Source organism: Pundamilia nyererei, unplaced genomic scaffold, assembly GCF_000239375.1.
Source record: "Pundamilia nyererei isolate P.nyererei 1_Seehausen unplaced genomic scaffold, PunNye1.0 scaffold00006, whole genome shotgun sequence".
Classification (NCBI taxonomy): Eukaryota; Metazoa; Chordata; class Actinopteri; order Cichliformes; family Cichlidae; genus Pundamilia; species Pundamilia nyererei.
This window is the reverse complement of record NW_005187407.1, coordinates 7,121,327-7,136,403: the sequence shown is the minus strand read 5'-3', so window position 1 is coordinate 7,136,403 and position 15,077 is coordinate 7,121,327. Positions and strand designations below refer to the sequence as shown.

At 41.2% G+C, this 15,077-nt stretch overlaps 4 protein-coding genes across 10 annotated transcripts in view; 2 read left to right on the top strand and 2 right to left on the bottom strand.

Annotated features, from left to right (window-relative positions):
- Positions 1–9,137, bottom strand: part of nol6 (nucleolar protein 6 (RNA-associated)) — a 15,005-nt gene extending 5,868 nt beyond the window's left edge. Inside the window, exons 1-15 of the mRNA XM_005722348.1 lie at positions 8,999–9,137; positions 8,566–8,784; positions 8,317–8,433; positions 8,049–8,228; positions 7,787–7,955; positions 7,505–7,639; positions 6,941–7,104; positions 6,119–6,239; positions 5,952–6,010; positions 5,738–5,839; positions 5,529–5,644; positions 5,146–5,323; positions 4,830–4,952; positions 3,397–3,545; positions 171–246 (exon numbers count right to left, since the gene is read on the bottom strand). Of these exons, the coding sequence (XP_005722405.1) occupies positions 171–246; positions 3,397–3,545; positions 4,830–4,952; positions 5,146–5,323; positions 5,529–5,644; positions 5,738–5,839; positions 5,952–6,010; positions 6,119–6,239; positions 6,941–7,104; positions 7,505–7,639; positions 7,787–7,955; positions 8,049–8,228; positions 8,317–8,433; positions 8,566–8,784; positions 8,999–9,037 (1,947 nt within the window). The 5' untranslated portion in view covers positions 9,038–9,137. The remainder of the gene's footprint in view (positions 1–170; positions 247–3,396; positions 3,546–4,829; positions 4,953–5,145; positions 5,324–5,528; positions 5,645–5,737; positions 5,840–5,951; positions 6,011–6,118; positions 6,240–6,940; positions 7,105–7,504; positions 7,640–7,786; positions 7,956–8,048; positions 8,229–8,316; positions 8,434–8,565; positions 8,785–8,998) is intronic.
- Positions 204–3,386, top strand: LOC102208013 (zinc finger BED domain-containing protein 1-like). Its single transcript, XM_005722347.2, has 2 exons — positions 204–1,972; positions 2,073–3,386. Exons 1-2 carry the CDS (start codon positions 476–478, stop codon positions 2,622–2,624), a joined length of 2,049 nt encoding a protein of 682 aa, XP_005722404.1. The 5' UTR covers positions 204–475; the 3' UTR covers positions 2,625–3,386.
- Positions 9,138–10,828: 1,691 nt separating the features above from the next.
- Positions 10,829–13,840, bottom strand: c20h2orf81 (chromosome 20 C2orf81 homolog). Of its 6 annotated transcripts, none has more exons than XM_005722344.1 (4): positions 13,765–13,840; positions 12,497–12,749; positions 12,142–12,312; positions 10,829–10,954 (listed from the first exon to the last, which is right to left on the bottom strand). In XM_005722344.1, the coding sequence occupies exons 2-4, from the start codon at positions 12,734–12,736 to the stop codon at positions 10,892–10,894; spliced, it is 474 nt and encodes a 157-aa protein (XP_005722401.1). In that variant the 5' UTR covers positions 12,737–12,749; positions 13,765–13,840; the 3' UTR covers positions 10,829–10,891. The 6 variants fall into 6 exon arrangements, with proteins under 6 accessions (XP_005722401.1, XP_005722396.1, XP_005722397.1 ...); XM_005722339.2 differs by having other exon boundaries at positions 12,142–12,342; positions 13,765–13,838; XM_005722340.1 differs by having other exon boundaries at positions 12,142–12,342; positions 12,497–12,766; positions 13,765–13,814.
- wdr54 (WD repeat domain 54) overlaps positions 13,806–15,077 on the top strand; it is a 6,385-nt gene continuing 5,113 nt past the window's right edge. Inside the window, exons 1-2 of one of the 2 annotated variants that reach the window (XM_005722345.1) lie at positions 13,806–13,870; positions 14,184–14,467. In XM_005722345.1, coding sequence (XP_005722402.1) covers positions 14,243–14,467 — 225 coding nt within the window. In that variant the 5' untranslated portion in view covers positions 13,806–13,870; positions 14,184–14,242. Of the gene's footprint in view, positions 13,871–13,891; positions 13,957–14,183; positions 14,468–15,077 lie in introns of those variants that run through there. The other variant, XM_005722346.2, reaches the window with a different exon arrangement.

The following is a 15,077-nucleotide window of genomic DNA, read 5'->3' as shown; positions in this document are numbered from 1 at the left end:
TATAACAAGACATAATACTATTATTATTGTCAAACAAACTACGCATACTTTCTAGATTGATCTGTATTGACCCAAACCATACTGTTAGGGGAAAATATGAACGGTATGTCAGAGTTCTTCTTGAAATTTCCATCATACGTGGCTAAAATAATTCAATAATAACGGTTTACCTCACTTCCCGTTTTGATGACGTCATCTACCATCGCCCCGACATACCGCACACAGGATTCGGGGATGTCTGCGTGCCTACGGGATGACACACACGTTCTCTCTTTTTTAACTTGAACCTTCAGTGAAATTGTGCACATAATTGCTTCACCGCCAGGTTTTTCTAGGGCACATGCCGAAGTGAAACAGGTCACAGCCTGTTTACATTCCCCCAAACCCCGTTTTATTTTTTACCCCATCCCCGATAGCAGTCAGTGCTAACATTTGCTAGCTTGCTAAGGCTTGGAAGACCTGAATTACGGTAAGTATGAAGCGCACAGGAAGGAGGCGCAGCTCCGTGTGGGACTGCTTTGAACAAACGGGGAACTTCGTCCGCTGCATGAAATGCAACGCGACGCTGAAATACTGCGGCGGAGCCACGACCTCCATGATGAACCACATGAGCAGGCACCATTCATCCGCGACGCCGATGGACGAGGACGAGAAACCCGTGATCTGCACCGTTCAGTGCATCGAGGATGAGAACGCTTCCAACAACTCGGAAATCACACAGGTTGCAGTCATGTCACCCAACATAAACATCACCCCTGCTGAGCGGGACTCCAGCGAGAGGAAACGCCTGAAGCGGAGCTCCGTTTGGGATATCTTCATCAAAGTGGACGACGAGGTTCACTGCACGATGTGCGGCACGAAGCTCAAATACAGAAGCAGCACCACCAGCATGATGTACCACATCAAAAACAAGCACCAGGACGCAGCACCCAACGACGGTGTGTCGCTGGCAACGCATGCGGAGGTGACTGAGCTCATCTCCAGAATGATAGAGAAGGACATGCTCCCCATCAGCATGGTTAGTGGCGATGGTTTTCGCGAGCTGCTTGCATACACTGTGCACAGTTATAAAATGCCATCTGTTGGTGATGTTACACGCATTATTGAAGGCCGTTTTCATGAGAAGGTTGAAGAGCTTATGGTGCAGCTGGGTAGAGTGGAGAAAGTGGCTCTCACTGCAGACTTCTGGACAGGTCTCACCTTTCAGAGGTACATGACCATGTCGTGTTCATTTATAACAGAAGACTGGCAGGGGAGGTCAGCTGTGCTGCAGACGCACAAAGTTTCAGCAGGCAGCCACTCCACTGCAGACACTGTTACAGAGAGCGTGCTCAGCACCGTGCAGGCGTGGGCCATCGCCGGTAAAGTGACCTCATGTGTTCATAACGACACGCAGAACAGCTTATCAGTCCAAGCATGTACCCGTGTCACCTGGGACTACACGATTTGCTTTGCCACAACGCTTCAGCGAGCAGTCAGCGATGGGCTTAGTGAAGATTTACTCCGCATCGTTGTTGCTGCCGGGAAACTAGTTAAGCACTTCAATCGCAACTTGCTCGCGAATGAGGCCTTGGAACAGAAGCAAGTTCAGATGTGCCTGCCCCAACGCAAGCTCATCCAGTCAAGCAAAAACAGATGGGACACCATCTGCGACATGTTTGAACGTTTGCTTGAACAACGGTGGGCGATTAAAGCAGTCCTCTCCGACCGCAGCGTCACCAGCAGGCAGGAAGCTCAGACCCTTGAGATTGAAGATGACTGCTGGCAGATAATTGAGAACTTCACGCCTGTGCTGGCGACACTTAAATGGGCTACAACAGTCATATCTGCAGATACGGAGGTGTCCATTTCAAATATCTACCCGATCACCTTCAGCCTGGTTCAGACTCATCTCGTGCCAAAAGAGAATGACGTCGAACAAGTCTCAGAGTTCAAGCTCAAAGTTCAGCAGTCACTTAGAAATCACATGGAGGTAGGCACCGGTTTTGACTGAAACATATTAACAAGGATAAAAAAAATAATCTGCATTCCCTTTACATATATTTATGCCATTTTATTTTTACTTATTGCAGGTTGACTCTAACGACCTGGCTTCAAAACCGGCTCTTATCGCCTCCATGTTGGATCCCCGGCACAAACACCTGAGCTTCCTTACACCAACGGGGAGACTGGCTGCAAAGGTTAAGCTGCATGAACTAGTTTCAAAATTGGATGCAGTAGTAACTGCTACTGCAGGTGCAAAGGATGAGCAGCAGGAGACTTTGGTCACCCCGGATATTAGCCAGGCAGCTGTGCCCTCGCAAATTAGAAGTGACACCAAAAACACTATGGTGCTGCTCCTTGGCGACAACTACAGTTCTTCCTATGCCACCGACTCTGAGGCTCAGGTCGATTACTACTTAAGAGACATTGCTCCCTCGTTAGACATTAACCCTCTCGACTGGTGGAGGGTAAATGGACCGAGATTCCCCAAACTGGCAACTCTTGCGAGACACTATTTGTGTGTACCAGGGGTATCGCTGCCGTCTTTATTGTCAGAAGCAGGACAAACATTTGCAACAATGCGCAGAAGACTGAGCCCAGAGCATGTTGACATGATGATCTTTGTAAACAGAAATGCATAACCTGCATGACCTTAGATGTTGAAGATGCTGGTGCCCTATACCAACAACAGAATAAGGTTACTGAAAGGTAACAGAAGAAGCAAGAAGTCAAAATAGGAAGATGTTGGCGTGTTGTACGTGCTTGTGTTCAACAGTGCTATAAGCCAAAACTTGTTTCAGACACTAAAACTTGGAAGTCATTGCTTTTGAGTTTTTAACACTGTTTGCCTGCAGCAAAGTAACAGTTGCCATTACTTCGCCGCAGGCAAATATTTAACAACATCTTCCAAGTAGTTCTCAAAATTAAAACCAATCACTTTGTTTTGTCACCTTGCTCAACTTCATACTGGCACTTCAGCCCTGAAACAGCTTGCAGTAAACCAGTAGTAAAATTATGTAAGAAGTATTTGTAGAAATATGTAGTCATAACAAATTCTTGATAGTCAGCTTCAAATGTCAGAACAAGTATCTAGAGGAGAGTGCTCTACAATCATGCTGAAGTCTTTTATATGCCATATTCACCTTAGCATAGGCATTGTGTTCTATGAATGGCAATGAATACCTGTTTGTTTGTTTGTTTTTTTAAATATCAAATAGACTAACTTTACAATTAAGGACAGGACAAAAAAACAAAGCCTCTTTCTTTCTTTCACCGTAGTTTCTGTAAGCATTACAGCTTACTGAAGATTTCTATCAGTGTTATAGTTGGAAAAGATCACCACACTACACTGTATTAACAGTATTGTCAGTTCTTTAGTCTCTCAACTAAGCTCTGCTGAGATAAAATACATACAGCTGCAGCAAGTGTGTGATGATCTGTTTGGGAACCAGACGCTTTTGGCAAATGCTTTCTCCGTCCCACAGCACAGCCTCGGTGATGTCGCCATCCTGGAAGCGACGCAACTCAGAGCGAGGACCCCACAGCTGACGAAATTCAGCCGCCTAGCACAGGAACATTTAGATTTTTAATTTTTCTTAAATCACAAGCATGATTAAAAACAAAGCCACAAAAAACAAGTAACAGAAAATATAAGCACAATTTCCATACGAACAACATGATCTCTTTTTATGTTAAAAGAAAAGCTGGTTACAAAGTGCAAAATCCAGCCATAGTTACACTCGTGTGTCCATTTTAAGCTGCTTCATTGTCACAAAGGGGGTTGACACAATGGGTCGCTCTACATGTTTTGAGTTCGTAGAGTTTTACGAAGGATGCCCTTCCCGTCTCCAGTGACCTTGCGCTTGGCCAAGCGAGTGTCTGAACCACTACACTATGAAGCCACGAGTAATACAGAATCACCTCCATAAGTGTTACATTTGTCTGCAGCAGTATAATATTCTTCAAGATGTTTACAAACACACTTGAAGTAAAAATACACTTCTTACACCTAGAAAACCATTCTCAAACTGAGCTGTGGCTCTGGAGTTAAAGTGAGTCATCCATTAACCAGTCGGTAGTTCAATCCTCTGGTTCTTTAGGTTGTAAGTTGAAGCCCCATTGGGCAACACTGCCCAAATAACCCCATGTTTATCCATAACTGTGTGTATATACAGTGGTCCCTTGTTTATCGCGGGAGTTACATTCTAAAAATAACCCACGATAGGTGAAATCCACGAAGTAGCCAACTTTATTTTTTACAATTATTGTAGATGTTTTAAGGCTGTAAAACCCCTTACTACACCATTTATACACTTTTCTCAGACAGGCTTGAACATTTTCCCTCTTGTTTAAACACTCTCAAAGTTCAAACCTTTGTAGAAAAAGAGTCCAGTATTATAGAATGAAACCAAAGGCAAAATGTGCAAACCGTTTCATCGACGTTGTGATTGTTGGGGAGAATACAGTACAGCACCTCAGAATCACACTGCTAGCGATCGAAGATTTATTTAAATTTGACAAGCTGAACGCATTCTGTACTGTACAGGAGACACGGCACGAGATTGGATGTAGACCATTGTCAATCAATCAGGACCCAGAAAAAAAACCACCATGCAAAATTGCACAAACAAATCTGCAAAACAGCGAGGCCGCAAAAGGTGATTGCATTATAGTGAGGGACCACTGTATTACACACTTGCACATTTCAAAAAATACAATCTGATTTACATGGACAATGAGTCATGCATGTAGCATTATGAGTCAAGTGACCTTTTGTCTTCAACTTCAGTGGCTAAATCAAGAAGTAAAGCCCTATACATGCAATAAATAAAGGCAGGTGAGGTTACCTTGGGGCTGTCTGCTGGTGGGCCTCGTTCTAGGACAGAGGATGACAGCTCTGTCCTTAAAAGCAAACCGAAAGATAACGGAGGCTGAGCTTTGTGCTTTGGGGCTTCGCTCTCCACAGACCACTGAAATAAAACCAAAGTAAAGTAAGTTCTGCAAATAGCAATTTTGAGATTAACTTCTTTTTACACGGATATTTCATAACTTTGAAACATATCCACTGTTACATTAGTAGTATTAGAGCCAATTCTTTCTGCACATTGGTAACTTAGATAATATGAAATAAAGCAATAATTCCTGAATGCAAGTCTTTTTCACCTTAGGGTCAGGAGAGAGGGAGTGGGTAAGGAGGTGAATCCTTTGGGACAATCCTTGCTGGAGAAGTGACAGAATAAAAGGCAATGCAGTGTGAATGTAATCCCCACTGTGGTCCATCAGCTCACTGAGAAGATTCAGTTTCTTACAGCTGGACTGAAGCTTCACCAGCTCACACAACCTAAGGGGAAATGAAACAGAAGAGCTGAGAGGATGAAGAGCATAATGATCTCTACTCTGAAAGTAAAAGTCCTCCATGTGATTTGTTTTACATTTAGTAACCATGTTTCCTAAAAAGAAGGTGCAGAACCCAACTGCTTACCTAGTACGCAAGGTTAACTAAATATGTTAAATACCGGTATATGCATTTGTTTATAGAAACATACTGGAACACATGGTCACTTGTCCTTATCATGGGTTTGGGTGTCATGAGGAGGCACTGGAACCCATCCACTGTAGGGTTGTCCCAGAACTGCATTGACAAAGATGCCTCATGCTGCAGCTGAGGAACCAAAGTGAAGAAAGTTCAGAAACAGTTGCTTAAAAATCACAAGTGGAAAAAAAAAAACGTTTAAACACACCACTGTTCAGTTACCTGTTTGTATGTACAAGCAGTGATGTCAGCACACATGTTAAGGTGTCCCGAAGGATCAACAAACACAACCTGGAAAGCATCATGGAACTCTGAAATGGATGGCTACAGAGAAAAGATACGGGGGGTTGGCTGAATCACAGTTCCAGAGTAAATGAAAGTGTGAATAAAGTAAATGCACACAATTAGTGTTTTAAATTTGATTTGGATAACTCACAGCTGTAGAGTCAGGATCTTTGGCCAGGCTGATTCCATTCACTGTCAGATCTGTAGATGCTGAGGAAGAAGGTGCAAGGCATTCAAAACAGAGATAAGCAAGTTACCTTTCAATTACCAAAATTTTAAAAAAGGACACAGGAGGACATCCATTAAAACTAAAATTACCCAAGAAGTTCAAGGTGTTTCGAAGAAGCTGATATGCCGTCATGCTGTTACTGATTCTATGAGTGATCAGTAGATACGCCAACAGCATTGAAGCTAGGAAGCCATTAAAACAACCAGTGCCCTATAAGACATTGAGAACAATAAAGATATAAGGTAAGAAAAAAATTACACCTTAAAGTAGGACATTTTTTAGCTTTAGCTTTAATTCAGAGTTTTCAGTGTTGTGAAAATGGCTGTCCCTCTACCTGGCTAGATTTTAATGGTGACTTGTGCTAAAACCATGATGTGGACCAGGCAAGGATCAGAATTTCAGTTTAAAAGTATCTGGAAAGTTACAGCACGTGTTGCGTTACTGGTGCAATATTTATTGATGATTATTAGTTGCAATATTAATCGATGATGTAGAATGTGTATAAATGTTTTCATGTTTGACTCTAATCTGCTTCCAAATCTTACGCTGCTGGAACCTCAGCTACTAGAATACAGATCTGAAAATTCATCAGATGTAGTTGTAGGCCATTGATCACAAAGAATAATTATTTAATCAATAATATATATTGATCTGGAGATAAACTAAAGTGATTTCCACATCTCCTTTATTAGGCTACGAGAACTTTTAATGTTTAACTAAATCAAAAGTTGCAGCACTTCAATATGATCCAGTCAAGAATAAAGTTGATTATAACCATTGTTGTAATCATCATCTCTGACTGGGGTTTTCGGTTTTGTCAAGCCATATAATGCAAAGTGCTATGCTGAACTTTGCAGTACACTCCTCTGAACTCTATGCAACAAGTGTGAGAACCAATGAGAGCTTCCTACCTGATCAAGCTCTCTTTGACGAAGCCAGACTTTAAGTAAAGCCACCCCATCAGTAAAAGCTGAGCACTGAGAGCTGACAGCAGAGAGGAACTGGAGGTGAGCCCTCGGCAATAAATCTCCCAGAACAGAGCTGTTATAATGTGGAGTCGGAGGTTCAGAGCTCTCTGTGACAAAATAAGTTTAAAAAAAAGATAATTTAATTAAGGAGTTGCTGACTAATAACATGGCTATAAATATACAATACAATGAAAACAGTCTGTTGAAAATCCAGACACAGTTTGTTCAAAGACTCAAGCTGCATCAGAAGGCCAAAAAAAAGGTAACAACTTTGAGATCTCCTTTGCATGCTCCTTTGATGTTCCTGCTTTGCTTCTCATTCCATCAGAAATATCCAGGTCATTTTTTAAGCCTGTTTGATGTTTTTCTAGTTCATGACAGGCTACTTCTACTTCTGTAGTCGGAGGGTTAGTATTTAACTAAATTTAACATACAACTGTAAAATCATTGTCTGAGACAGTTTACTGGAGGGGATTTAAATATTGGGATGAACAATAACAATCTTACCAGACTGGGAAGTCTGCAAACCAGTGTACCACTCTGTCCTGATGTTATTCCTCTGGGGATGAAAACGGCTGGGTTTGAAGAACCCGGGGGCTGGACAGGCATGAATGCGGAGGGTGAAGCTGGAAGAGTCTTTACCTGGAATACAGAACACTTTTTATCTCAAAGTCACAACCAGAAAAAAAGCCTTTTAACATAGATGTTAAAATCCATATAATGTAAACGTAATGTCATTGAATAATGTTTAAAATGTATACAATATGAAATTATTTAAAACTTGAATACCTGGAGGGGTCAGCAGCAGAACAGGTCGAAGTCGATTCCCATGGAGACAGGAATACTGCATGGTCCCGATGTCAGAAGAGGAAGTGAGATGCTGGGCCAGGCCTGCCAGGTAGAGAGCCCTTTTCCTCGGATACCTCTGGTTCAGGACATCTTTTGGATGGAGGACATCCTAACAACAGACAGAATAGCAGACTGAAGGCTACGGAAACACAGCACACCATTGATTTTTTTGTAGAATACAAAAGCAGTTAGGATGACTTACATTTGGAATTGTGACAGCCAGGTCCACCATGACATTTGGTTTGGTGCAGGTACCCAAGGGGTAGCTCCCGATCAGATCAATGGAAGAAGGAGGCGCCATGTGGAATTTTCCTTTTGTTGTTTTAGGCACCAAGAGAAATGGGACCTTCACTGCACCAGACAGCCAGGACAGGTCACTTACCTGAGACAAAAATCATGTGTGAATTTGTGTGGAGTTGACCATCTATTGCCAATCACAAAGCTTTGGTTACAACTGAAGCACAACATACCTCAACTTCTGGTGAGTCTGGCACAGTCTGGATTAACTTGGTGACTGTCTGAATGAATGAATCTATTTGGCGTTTCCTGCGTTCACTCAATGCAACTTCTTTCAACAGCTCCTCCATCTATTATTGATGACAGATCACTATCAGTTTGTGTGGTCAGTGGTTACATACGACAACAGGGTTAAGAGATATGATCACACTCCTTTTTTATCATTATCTTTTATGGTTACGTCACTAAGTCTGGCGTCTCACCTGCATTTTGAGCAGACTGCAGTGAAACAGGCTTTCTGCCTCTTTCAGTTGGTTGAGCTCCTCTGCTGTAGGAGGTCGATACAGATCATTTCGCGATAGCTTCACTGGGTGATAGACAACCTCCTCCCCTGCGTGATCAGCTTTGCTTCTTTTTGCTTTAACTGGAGCCTCATTTTCCTCGTCCTCTTCTGTCTGTCGAGAGGAATCTGAGGGATTCATCTGTAAACAACAAATTATACATGTTGCACTGTAATACGTGTTACCAATATTCCCCCAGCACAGAATGTATGAAACATGTAAGTTCGCTAAGTGGTTCCAGTGCGACGTAAATAGCAAACTGTAGGCATGCGAGCAGTACTCGTGCATCGCTGAGTAGAACTGCTCTTTTCTGAGCGATCGGGAAGCCAAACTTTACTAAATTTTCAAGTCTTACCTCTGCTGGTTCCTCTGGAACGGACTGCTTCTTCTTCATTTCTAAATTGTTTTCGACAAGATAAAATTTCAGTTATTTAGGAACGTTTCATCAACAGCGCTTTCCCTTCATTCCGCTTTCACATGTGCCAAGGGTTAGTGAAACATGCTACCCAACAAAATATTTCCCTGATTGGGTTAGAAAAGGTGAGGGAGCTCGATGATTGGCTCGCTTCTCTCTCTGGGCGGGTCCAATCGTCTTTCCCAAGATAGGTTGCACAAACAATCTTCTGATTGGTGCTCCGGAGCCGCTCATGCGCAGACACATGCCTATAATAATTTCGACACAGGTAAAATAAATAAATAAATAACATACAATCGATACGGTGATATTTATCTGCTTTAAATTTCTGTTAATATCTTTTTTCAAATCAATACAAATGTACAGAAAATGCAGATCCGCTTTTTATAAGCAAATAATTGCTAAATATAGTAGATACACTTCTGTTATTTTGCCTCCAGGGAAGAACACAATTATACAAACACCTATCAGCATAATGTACAATACATTCAACAGCCCCACAAACTACAGCCTCTAAAGGATTATGGCGCTATTACATCTTCCAAATGGTGAAAAACGGAACATTATAACCGTTATAAACGTATGCAAGAGTATAATAAACAGCTTTTCACTCATTTTAAGTCCAGTCTTTGTATCCGACCATTTTCATAGGAACATTTCTTTGCTTGGTAAGCTGCTTAATAATGGCCTATCATTCAAGCATAAAAATGCACCTAACTCAGAGGAAGAACCAGTGTCCTAGCTACACAAAGACAACATAGGAAAGAACTAATGTTGTTACAAGTGCTCTGTCACAAAAACACATACGCTGTTCTCATTTCTTTAGCAGAATTAATGAAAAATGCTATAAATCAGACAGTTTGAATGGCATAAAATAGTATTTTTGCCCCAGCGAAGGGATTCCCAAAGAGTTATTAAACTTGGTACATCTCAATATGGTGTGCATGTAATCTTAAAAATTTGAGGGAAAAAGGACAAATGATGGACAAAAGAAGAAGAGGCTTAAAAATCCATCTACAGCATATGAACGGTGTCTAAAAGTCTTGACTTTAGGAAATGAAAAAAAAATCCAGCAAAGAAGTGATACAGGAACAGAAAAATCCCCCTAGCTCTTCAACTGATCCTTCTACTGTTTACTGCAGCTCCATCAGAAATGGTTTCAATTAAGGACGGCTGTCAAGAAGTCACGCTACTATCCACTACCGTCCACCATACAGTACCATCTGGAAGGCGGGTGGTTGGCATCAGCTTCATTTTTCAGCTTGGCAATGATCCTAAACACACTGCCAATGCAGTAAAAGCATACTTCTGCCTCCCCAGAGCCCAGACCTTAACATTATTGAATGTGTCGGATCATCTTGAAAGAACAAAAGGCAGCCAACATTCAAAGAAGAGCTCTGAGTGCCTTGCAATAAGCCTGGTGAAGTATTGCTAAAGACTACTTAAATAAATTACAAGAGTCTAACATTTGAGAGAGATTAGGTGATATGTAAAGTATATTTTACGAGATACGTAAATAATAAGGGCTCAGTGTTTATTTTTGAACACAGTATAAAAAGACTCCAATGCATATAATGTATTACGAATAAAACTTTCAGGTGCAATGTCGTTCCTGAGACAACTCACCTTTATCATGTGTTATTTTATATAGCAACATTTTTTTAGATTAGAAATACTGTATTTCATTTCTGTATTTCAAATGCAGAGTAGCTAAAATCACATGGTGGGAAACTGGAGTTTAAAAAAAAAGGCAGACTTGTACAATTATAGTAGTTTTTTCAAATTTATTGTGTTAATATGTGGCTCAACCATAGACATTGTTACGTCTTCTAATCAGCTGTCACAGATCTTGGGCTGAAGCAGTGGGGTGACCCGAGGTGATGGGCCTCCTGCAACCTGATCAACAGAAAACAGCACAGGGGCATCTGTCATGGTTTGAGGCAAACCACATGAAGTTAGAGGAGTGGACCCAAATGCAGACAATGGAGATGAATGTGGATGGTAACAGAAAATGAGCCTATATTTAGGGCTGAACAGATGTTAAAAATAAATGGCAAAGACAACTAGAAAAGAACAAACAAAACCTATACTGGCAAAGCTAACCTGAAACATAACTAGAAAAGCTGAGACGGAAGCAATGACACACAGGAGAGAACGCAGGAGTAACACAGCCGATCCAACAAGGAGCTAAGGAGAACACACAGGGAACGAGGAAACAAACGGGGGGGAGACACAGCTGAACCTAATGAAACATGCCGAGGCAAGGGGAGCCAAACTAGACACACTGACATAGCACACAAGACTATCAGAGTAAAACAGGAAATATGGCACGTACATACAGTCACAGACTCAGAGGCACAAGCTTAATGTTACGACATAACTGACACCTTACAGCGGGAACATAGAGACAGGGAGACTAGACATGAGATGTGGGACCAGGACAAGCACAGAGAAAACATTGGGACAGAGACTGAACGGAGAACAGAGACTGTTAAAATAAAACAGGAAGCACACGACGGGTACAGAGACATAGACTGATACTGAACAGAGGGAACACGAAGTACAGGGACAAGAGTGACATGAGACACGACTGACTAGGGAACAAGTGAATAAACACAAGGACAGAACTAAACCTACACTAAACATGAGGGGGACAGGAACCAAAACCTAAGAACTCGAAATCACAAACCAAGAACAACTGGAGAGCAAGAAATACAAAACTTAAACCAAAACACTGGTCGTCATAAACCATGATGAAATCAAAGATCAACAATTATAATACAAAAATCAAAACACTGAGTCTTTGACCCAGGAACATGATAGCATCACTCTCTATCGGCTTTAAACTGGTAGACTGGGAAGGCTGGTTAATTTGGACTTGTTTCTTCGCTTTGAGGAGCTTTTTATTTGGACCTCAACATTCATTGCTGGCTGACTCGTGCCTCTCTCTGTGCTGGAACCTGGTCAATGTCAGCCTTCTGTTACAAAGGAATATAGCAATATAGATATAGTGTAGATGTGAATATAAATAACTTAATGGTGGCATTTGAATAGAAGACAAATAGAAGAGACTATAAGAGTACCTCCTGTGCAGCAAGATGTTGTTGATGGATAAGAACAGGCACACATCCTTGAGCCCAGGCATCGGAAGTTGGTGGCACAGGCTCAGAATCTTCTGTTTTTGATCTTTCGACTGGTCCTTCTCCCTCATCTAGGCACAAGATTTGGTGCTCTACAATCTGTGTGAGGTACCTCTTGGCCCAAGATGCAGAGAAAGTTGGTAGCTTATTGCCAAAGACAGACAATATCACAGATGTGAAATGCAATATATATTATTTATGGATAAAAGCAAGACAAGGTATTTTCTTTATAACATTAATGTTGAACTGATTGTAAAAGAAAAAAACAACATAAAGCTGATAAGCTTCTCAGTTTTACCTGGCTCTCAGTATACACATCAAGACATCCTTTCATGACCTTCCTCAGCAGTTCATCTAAGATTTCCCCCACTGCCTCATCTGCATCCTCCTGAAGCAACATATTTGTCCACTGGGTCCGGGTCAAGTGACCTGGGATTATATCTTCCCCTTTCTGCTCTTGTGCTGCAGGTGAGATCACCTGTACAGATGACCTACGTCTGTGCTTGTCAGTTTGAGGCTTGGGTGCAGAGCGTGGCATTTTTGCTCAGAGGCTGGTGTGAAATATAAACTGCAAAAAGTCAGATCATGGAAAACTAAAAAAAACTGGCATTATCACAAACCCAAATTCTATTTAATGATGATCTTGGTGAGCTCACTTAGTTAAAAAAAAAGATCAATAAACAGTCCTGAAACCTTTTGATTGACCGTTTGACCTTATGATTTGGTGACACTGTAGACATTTAAAGGTTGCAATAAGGGAAAGTCACACTTTTAGGGTTTTATTAGGAGGAGAGTAAATGCATGGGCATTATTTTGTGTTTTTATCCATAGAGTAAAAAGCATGTTAGATAACAGCATGCCAGATAACTATCATTTTTCAAGCTATTTATTTTCTTTGGTTAATGAAAAAGTTTATTTTATTTCTTATCTGTGTTATGGTCGTGTAAAGGTCAGTATGCTGGCAGTTGCAGACAGGGCATTCAAAAGCTCAGTTAGTGCATCAATCAGGAAGTTTGTGGCTTTAATTCCGTTAGATGATCAAAATGACGGGCCCAAAAGTCACAATTCTACGTTAACAGACACAATTTTTACGTGATCCCCACACTGGAGTTAAGAATACAAACAATGACCTGTACATTAAAAAAAACAAAAAACATTTTAATATGGTTTTGTCCCGCTGCGAATGTCATTTCTACACAGGCAGCCAACTGGCTACTGTTGCTCGTTCGGGGTGCAGTGAACTTTTTTATTTTTACTCCTGTTATTATCGTAATAATTATGAGTAGTTTGCACATAGAGTAGGTGTTTTAAAACACTCTTCATAGTTTCAAATATTAACCCTAAAATCACTGTTATCAAAACGAATGCTGCGTTATCCGGATACACGTTACAGACATACACGAAGCACACAAACAGGGGAGATAGGCACCTTATCAGCGACACCTTTACTTTAACGTAGCTAACCACACTGCAACTAAAAGCGCTAAATTTATATATCGCAACACAATCGGCGTTAGGTTTCTTTTTAATAAACAGTGTTGTCATGCCAAAACTGGAACATTTTACCTTTATCCTCAGATTCGTACTATTCACGGTTGCCCAGCAACCTAGCACGCATAGTTGACGTAGTACGTAGAGTTACGTCGTCTCTATGGCTGCAGAGGACGCATAGGTAATCCTGTTGCTAGCAAAAGCCAGAGAAGCCCTTCGTTTACATTAACTTAATTTGGAATAATCGATTGAGGCAACAGCTATGGGGGAGGGTTTTTTTTTAAACTTTGTTTTACATATGTCCAATATATAAGGCTGTCCGGTTGTATTTATTATCTCGCTAAGATAATTAGCTTGCTGCTAATGTTAAGTGGTTAGCGTTTAATTTGCTATGAATTAACGACAGCCTAGTGGTTAGGGCATGTTTTTGAAGAGATTACTTGCTATTTAATTATGGTATCTTTATTTTCTGTCTTCTTTCTTTTCTTTTTTAGTCCGCCATCAGATTAGATTACACATTGTTCGATCAACTGTGCCCTACAAAGAAGACCCAATGTATCACAAGGAAAAGAGTATCCAGATAAAAAACAGCGCATCAGCGTTGTACAACAACCTCAGCGTGCTGCGCATAGCACCGAGGCGCCTCACCCACTTCACCGTGGTCCATGCTAACATGGTCAACATGGTCAGCGCGTCCTGGGATGGCCTAAACTACACCCACCGTCAGCTGCAGTCCAAGGAGCCAAATGTTGCTACAAGCACTTCGCTTATCATGCAGGTTAGGTCACGGTGCAACTTCTTCTGCTCCCCATTTTACCTTATCATACTCACTGAGAACAGCTAAAAGACTGACTTCAGCAAAACGTCAGTATTGACTTCAGTATTTTCAGTCGTATTCTTTCTAAATGTACACGAAATGAATGTACTTGGTATACGTTGGCGAGTCCAAGGCAAAATAATCCCCCTTCAACAAATTTCATTTATTTCCAGTATATTATAAATAATTTGAAACAACCAACTTAAAAGTCCTACAAAACGAATGTTAAAGCATTACTCTAGAAATGTTGGAAGCATCCTTAATTTGGTAACAATGCCCAAGACCAAGTTGGCTGGTTATGAAGTGTTAAGACTGTTAACTGTCAACTTATGGTTTCCTGATTTTGACTTTTCCTGACTATACTATTCAGATCACTTCCCCAGATTGTGGATATCTGCTCCACTCACCACTGTCTTGCTTTTTTATGCTCATGTTTTTCTCCTTCCTTAATTTTTCACTTAGAAAAGAAACATATATATATATATGTGTTGTGTGTGTGTGTGTGTGTGTGTGTGTGTGTGTGTGTGTGTGTGTGTGTGTGTGTGTGTGTGTGTGTGTGTGTGTGTGTGTG